General features: G+C 34.9%; 1 protein-coding gene across 1 annotated transcript; it reads left to right on the forward strand.

The window, feature by feature from the left end:
• The first annotated feature begins 2,438 nt into the window (after positions 1–2,438).
• Positions 2,439–3,044, forward strand: LOC127902980 (uncharacterized). The gene has a single exon (XM_052443274.1). It carries the CDS (start codon positions 2,439–2,441, stop codon positions 3,042–3,044), a length of 606 nt encoding a protein of 201 aa, XP_052299234.1.
• Positions 3,045–8,116: the final 5,072 nt, after the last annotated feature.

The following is an 8,116-nucleotide window of genomic DNA, read 5'->3' on the forward strand; positions in this document are numbered from 1 at the left end:
CAGATCAATTAAAAAGATCAAATACGCATATATATTATTTGTAACTCATTCTTATATTTTATTCTATCAAACTGTTCTTAGAAATTATAAAATAAGCATGCAAAAATTTGTCATTAAAAGTTTAGATGATTGAAAATAAAGCAACAAGCTAATGAAGTCAAGAAATTATTCATACCATAAATGCATTTACTCAAACACTTTTGATTGTCATATTTTTCCTCCAAAATAGTTTCAAAGAAACAATTATGTCATGTTTATCTCTTCATTTTATAACTCCTTTTGGGAGATATTAAGAAGGAAATTCGTATATAGCCTTGCATGACAACATGAACTCGTAATATTTGTCTAGTCCTTCAGGGATATATAAAATATACATTTATATAGTCAACTCTTCATAAACAAGATGGTGATGAATGACATCATAATTTTGGAATAGTTCTTCAAGAACATATTTTGAAAGAAAATCTTCATTATGTGTGATGCAATCCCCCAATGATGCATTCTTAATTTTCTTTCATTGTATATTATAGTATTCACACTTCAGGATGAATTTTTTGAATTTCAAGAAAGGAAAATATATAATAGCAATTGAATATTAGAATAAGAAATGTCAAACAATAACAAAATAAATAATGATGATATAAATGTATGAATTCATTGATGCATTATTCTAGATTATCAAAATACATATGCAAATATAAATATTATCTCAGACAAAATCAAGATTGTTACCTCATAATTTTATGAGTAAGATTAAAGATGAGATATTACCATATTTTAAAGAGGATGAAAATTGATCTCTTGTGGCTTGAGACTCGTGCTGATAACGTATTATAAAATCTATTAATTAAGAGCACAACCATATAGCAAGAGAAATAAAGAAAGCAAATAAGAGACATAATGTGTGTAGAGAGGAATTTTATTCAATCTCTTGTGTGTTATTCACACTTCCAAGTGTATACAAATAAGGAGTAAAAGTCTCCTTTTATATTGATACAACCATAAAATAGTAAGTAATACATCATAATTGTAAGAGACAATAATCCTTAAATTAAGGAGATAATAGGAGTTATAAGAGATGAAAAGTTGATTGTGAGGAAATAAAAGGATGCTTTAATGAACATCCATATAAATTATAATTATTTCATAACAATATATAAATTTTATCAAGGCATGCATCATTTGACACTCGATAGTAAGATGAAAAAAAAAATTTTAAAAAATTGTATGATTATTAATGTTGAAAGAGAAATTAAGGATACTATTGACTCAGCTTCTAAAAATGTTGAGTTCTATTGTTTGTAGTTTTGAAAAGTACAATTTAAAAAATACAACTTTATTTTTTAGTTTTACTACTTTGCCCCTATATTTTTTATAATATTATGTTACCCTTAACGTCAAAACTTTAATTTTTTAATTAAGAAGTTGTACTTTCTGGTTAGGACGAATGTTTATACGAATGTTTTATCATCGGGGGAACAAGTATTATGAAAATGAGGGTAAATGGGAAGAAAATGTCAAGCTCCTTGCAGAATAAAAGAAGAGAAGGCATAAATTACTAACATGCATGCATATATTGTTTCTGTGAAAATGTGAAATCTCCTCCTTTATTTTTCTATTAGTTTTTGGTTTTGAAGGAAGACCCGCAGTTCTTCCTTTCACCCCAACACCATGTTGGATCATAAACTTGATCCAGGATTAATAAATCAAGCCCAACTCATGGAAGGTTCCATGAGTAGGTATGGTTGGTGAGGTTTGAATTATTTGTGTTAGGTGTGTTAGGTGTGGTTGGTAAAGTAGGTGAGTGGTAGGTTTTAATAGATTGTGAGGATTTGTTTATTAGTTGAATAAATGAATGGTTGTGATTAGTTTGTTTCGTGTATAAATACCTCCTCTCCCCTTTGGTTTAAACATCAAGTGAAGTAGCAAAATCTCTAAGGTGTAGAGAGTGAAAAATAAGAGTTGTAATTGGTGAGGAGTGTTATTGAAGAAATAAAATAGTGTGTTTTTTGTGTGTTTTATTTGTTAATTCTCCAACAAAGTGGTATCAGAGCTAGTGCTTGATGCTATATATAGTCATATAGCATATCAAATTGAAGATCTCGACGAGAGGAACGTGACATCGTAAAAATCATCTCGATCCGAGACCCGACACGCCCACACTTGCCGCCGGAAGTGTTCTGTCCTGAAGCTAAGTCAACTCACCAAGTTGAACCAAGCTGAGCCGAACTGAACCAAGCCAAGCCGAGCTGAACCGAATCAAGTCGAACCGAGATAACTCGAACTGAACCAATCCGGACCAAACCAAGACTACCAAGCCGGTGTTGACCGTTGACCGAAAGTTGACTCGAGTCCTTCCCAAGGTTTGATGTCATTTCAAGTTCACTCGAGTCCGTTGACCGAAAGTTAACTCCAAATTCTCACTCAATTTGTGAGTTATGGCAAACGGTGGTATGATGTCATTTCAAGTTCCACAATTAAAGGGAAGTAAGTTTGACAATTGGAGTATTAAAATGAAGGCTCTATTGGGCGCACATGACGTATGGGATGTCGTGGAGAAAGGTTTTATTGTGCCAAAAAATGAAGCCACTTTAACTGTGGTGCAGAAGGAGAATTTAAAAGACTTGAAGAAGAAAGAGAATAAAGCAAAGTATCTCATTTTTCAATCATTAGATGAAGATGCTTTTGAAAAGATTACTGGTACAACCTCGTCAAAAGAAGCATGGGAGAAACTAGAGACCTCTTACAAAAGAGCGGAGCAAGTTAAGAAGGTTCGTCTCCAAACATTACGAGGAGAATTTGAGTCCTTACACATGAAGGCATCGGAGTCAATTTCTGACTACTTTACTCGGGTTGTGACCGTTTCCAATGAATTAAAAAGAAATGGCGAGGAGTTAAAAGAGGTAAGGATCATTGAAAAGATACTTCGATCAGTAGACTCGAAGTTTGACCATATTGTTGTGACAATTGAAGAAACAAGAGATCTGAAGGATATGACGATCGAGCAACTTCAAGGAAGGTTGCAAGCCTATGAAAAAAAATAAAAAAAGAAGCAAGGAATCGAAGAACAACTTCTCAAGATGGAAGTCAATCCAAAAAAAAGAGAAGAAAGCTCCAACAACGAGAGAAGGCACTATGTCCGAGGTAGAGGTCGAGGACGAGGTAAAGGTCGTGGTCATGGACGAGGTTGGAATTTCAACAACAACAACTCCAATTATGCCAAAGAAGAAAGCTCAACCAGAAGACAAGGCAGAGGCAATCCAAGATCGAGGAATGACAAACCCCAAGTACAGTGCTATAATTGTCAAAAGTTTGGGCATTATGCTTCAGAATGCAGAGCTCCAAGCACCAGAATTGAAGAGAGAGTGAACTATACTGAAGAGAAAAATGGTGAAGATGGCACACTTTTACTAGCACGCAATGACACAAGTGGAGGTCAAGAAAATACATGGTATCTTGACACAGGTGCTAGCAATCATATGAGTGGAAACAGAAGCATGTTCGTGCAACTAAGTGAATCTGTGAATGGCAGTGTCGCTTTTAGAGATGATTCAAAAGTACCAGTGAAGGGTAGAGGTAACATTTTTTTTCGTGCAAAAGATGGTAGCCACCAAATAATTTCGAATGTTTACTATGTGCCCAATATGAAAAGCAACATTCTTAGTTTAGATCAACTTTTAGAAAAAGGCTATGATATTCACTTAAAAGATTATAGTCTTTTCCTAAGAGATGACAAAGGAAATCTAATTACAAAAGTGAGAATGTCAAATAATAGAATGTTTCCTTTAAATATTCAAAATGATGTTGCAAAATGTCTCAAAGCCTGTCACAAAGATCAATCCTGGACTTGGCATCTTCGATATGGGCATCTCAACTTTGGAGGACTGGAGCTACTATCTAAGAAGAACATGGTGAAAGGCTTACCATACATCAATCACCCTGACCAACTTTGTGAAGGATGTTTACTTGGCAAGCAGTTTAGAAAGAGCTTTCCAAATGAGTCAAACTCAAGAGCTCAGAAGCCACTCGAGCTCATTCATACTGATGTGTGCGGTCCATTCAAGCCAAACTCTCTTGGTAAAAGTAACTACTTCCTTCTCTTCTTAGATGATTTTTCAAGAAAAACTTGGGTGTATTTTTTGAAGCAAAAATCCGAAGTCTTTGAAGCTTTCAAGAAGTTTAAAGTTGCAGTTGAAAAAGAAAGTGGATGCTAGATTAAAGCCATGAGATCTGATTGAGGTGGAGAGTTCACTTCCAAAGAATTTTTAGAGTTTTGTGAAGTAAATGGAATTCGATGCCCTTTGACAGTTCCAAGATCCCCCCAACAAAATGGTGTTGCAGAAAGGAAGAATAGAACCATCCTCGACATGGCAAGAAGCATGCTTAAGAGTAAGAGGCTACCTAAATAATTTTGGGCTGAAGCAGTTGCATGTGTAATCTACTTATCCAATCGATCTCCAACAAGAAGCGTGTGGGGCAAGACGCCACAAGAAGCTTGGAGTGGAAGAAAACCTGGCATCACCCATCTAAGAGTTTTCGAAAGCATTGCCCATGTACATGTACCAAACGAAAGTAGAGCCAAGCTGGATGACAAAAGTGAGAAGTTCATCTTCATCGGCTACAACAACAACTCCAAAGGATACAAGCTTTACAATCCAAACAACGGGAAGATCGTGATCAGTCGAGATGTAATTTTTGATGAAGAATGAGAATGGGATTTTGGCTCTGGTGTGGATGACTTCAACTTCTTTCCCATTGAAGAAAATGATCATACACAGATAAAACAAGTAGACGAACAACAAGAGCCTGCCATTCCACCTATCTCACCAGCATCAACCACATGTGGAGATTCACCGCCGTCTTTCTTAAATGAAAGAACCGAAGAACGTACAAGGAGTTTTCAAGATCTCTATGAGGTAACTGAGAGATATGATAATCTCACTCTCTTTTGCATCTTTGCTGATTGTGAGCCAGTCAACTTCCAAGAAGCTGCACTAGATGAGAAGTTGAGAATTGCAATGGATGAAGAAATCAAAGCCATTGTGAAGAATGATACTTGGGAGTTTACTACTCTTCCAAAAGGTCACAAGGCGATCGGTGTCAAATGGGTATAAAACGAAAAGAAATGCAAATGGAGAAATTGAAAGGCATAAGGCGAGGCTAGTTGCAAAAGGCTATAGTCAAAAGGCTGGCATAGACTATGACGAGGTATTTGCTCCTGTAGCTCGACTTGAAACTATTAAACTTATTATTTCTTTGGCTGCTCAGAACAAATGGAAGATTTTTCAAATGGATGTGAAGTCTGCTTTCTTGAATGGATTCCTTGAAGAAGTAGTTTACATCGAACAACCATTAGGCTATGTGGTGAAAGGACATGAGGACAAAGTTTTGAGATTGAAGAAAGCTCTTTACGGGTTAAAGCAAGCACCAAGGGCATGGAATAGCAGAATTGACAAGTATTTTCAAGAGAAAGGCTTCACCAAATGCCCATATGAACATGCTCTCTACATCAAAGAAAAATATGGAGATATTTTGATTGTGTGCCTGTATGTGGATGATCTCATATTCACTGGAAGTAATCCAAGCTTGTTTGAAGAGTTCAAGAGAGTGATGATCAAAGAGTTCGAGATGACTGACATCGGACTGATGGCATATTACCTCGGCATTGAAGTCAAGCAAAAGGAAGAAGGCATATTTATCTCCCAAAAAAGCTATGCAAAGGAGATTCTCAAGAAGTTCAAGATGAATGATTGTAAGCCTATAAGCACGCCAGTGGAATGCGGAGTCAAGTTATCCAAACATGATGAAGGCGAAGATATAGATCCAACATTCTTTAAAAGTTTGGTTAGAAGCCTACGTTATTTGACATGCACAAGACCATATATCCTTTATGTTGTTGGACTTGTGAGCCGATACATGGAGAATCCAAAGACCACCCATTTTAAAGCTGCAAAAAGAATCCTTCGCTACATCAAAGGTACAACTAATTTCGGCTTGCTATACTCATTTTCTAATGACTACAAGCTTGTTGGATATAGCGATAGTGATTGGGGTGGAGATGTAGATGATCGAAAGAGCACCACGCGATTTGTGTTCTTCATGGGAGATACTGCTTTCACATGGATGTCAAAGAAGCAACCAATTGTCACGCTATCCACCTGTGAAGCTGAATATGTAGCTGCCACATCAAGTGTTTGTCATGCAATTTGGCTTAGAAATTTGCTGAAGGAGTTGAGTTTGGCACAAGAAGAGCCAACCGAGATTTGTGTTGATAACAAATCAGCAATTGCCCTATCCAAGAATCCAGTCTTTCATGATCGAAGTAAACACATTGACACTCGCTATCATTTCATAAGAGAGTGTATTGCAAGAAAAGAAGTGCAAATCAAGTATGTAAAATCACAAGATCAAGCAGCTGATATCTTCACTAAGCCACTCAAGTAAGAAGACTTTGTAAGATTCAGAAGTTTGCTTGGTGTCACAAGATCAAGTTTAAGGGGAGGTGTTGGATCATAAACTTGATCCAGGATGAATAAATCAAGTCCAACTCATGGAAGGTTCCATGAGTAGGTATGGTTAGTAAGGTTTGAATTATTTGTGTTAGGTGTGGTTGGTGAAGTAGGTGAGTTGTAGGTTTTAATAGATGGTGAGGATTTGTTTATTAGTTGAATAAATGAATGGTTGTGATTAGTTTGTTTCATGTATAAATACCCCCTCTCCCCTTTGGTTTAAACATCAAGTGAAGTAGCAAAATCTCTAAGGTGTAGAGAGTGAAAAATAAGAGTTGTAATTGGTGAAGAGTGTTGTTGAAGAAATAAAATAGTGTGTTTTTTGTGTGTTTTATTTGTTAATTCTCCAACACCCCCCCCCCCCCCCCCCCGGGTAGGGGTGGGCAAAAAAACCGTGGTCTTAAAAATACCAAACCGAACTGGCAATTTTTTCTAATTCGAATCGGTTTTTATTTTAAAAGAAACCGAAATATATCATTTGTAAAAAAAATCGAAATGTTAGTTCGGTATTCGGTTCACTCAGCTGAACCGAAAAACCGAATTAATTTTAGATTTTATTCAAATCAATGTGTTAAATTTTTTTTTATAGATCCAATTATTGAGTTGGAAAATGCCTAAAGTTGATGTTTATATTGATAAAGATGGAAGAATGTTGTTGGCGTTTGTTTCTAAATTTTCTTTTTATTTTGTGTTGTAAGTTATAATTGTTGTTATTTTTATTTGTCTTTACAACATTATGATTATGTTTATGTAGATGGAGTATTGGAGTTTGGTTATGTATTGTGAAATTTTAATATTTTATATTTTGTGAGTACCTTATTAGTAGTTAGTAAGATATTAGTGATAAAATGTGTTTTGAATACTTTGTATTTATTGTTAATATTTGTAATGAAATTATGATGAACTAATTGTTGAAAAAAATTATTACATTTATGAGGCCCAATGAGCTAAAAATTTGAAAATTCAAAATAGGCTTAATAGGCCCAGAATCAAAAAAATCTAACCGATCCGAAAAGATCTGTTTGAGTTCGGTTCTTATTTGGTTCTTTTTATAAAATAACCGATTTAAATCGGTTTTACTTAATTTCAATCCAAACCGAACCGAACCGAACCAAACCGAACCATGCCCACCCCTACCCCCGGGTCCCCAAAAAAATTTACTTGCTGAAAAAGTAAAGAAAACCCTAGAAAATACCCATGCAAGTAGGGACAAGCTTATGTTACATCAGCTGTAATAAACAGCTATAAATTTTCAAATCCTCAAAAAGGTTTATAATTACAAAAAATTCAATAGGTTTTAAATTTTTATTTTAAACCCCAAGTTACAACTAGGCTACGCTGCAAGTACTTCAATTTTTTTTTTTAAGTTTTCCATTTATATTTATAACAAATTTAGTACCAAATTTCTATTTTATCCAATTGAATCTCCAACTTGTTTAATCTTATATTTATTGAGTTTTTATTCATTATAGAAATGATTTTTTACTTTAATATATCATGATCTCCAATGTTGAAGTCTTTTATTAATTGTTTAGCTTTATTAAAATTTTTACTCATTTGAACTCCTAACTTTTTAATTTGTTGTATGTTTTCTTTATTAAAATTAT

Source organism: Citrus sinensis, chromosome 6 (genome assembly GCF_022201045.2).
Source record: "Citrus sinensis cultivar Valencia sweet orange chromosome 6, DVS_A1.0, whole genome shotgun sequence".
NCBI classification, from domain to species: domain Eukaryota; kingdom Viridiplantae; phylum Streptophyta; class Magnoliopsida; order Sapindales; family Rutaceae; genus Citrus; species Citrus sinensis.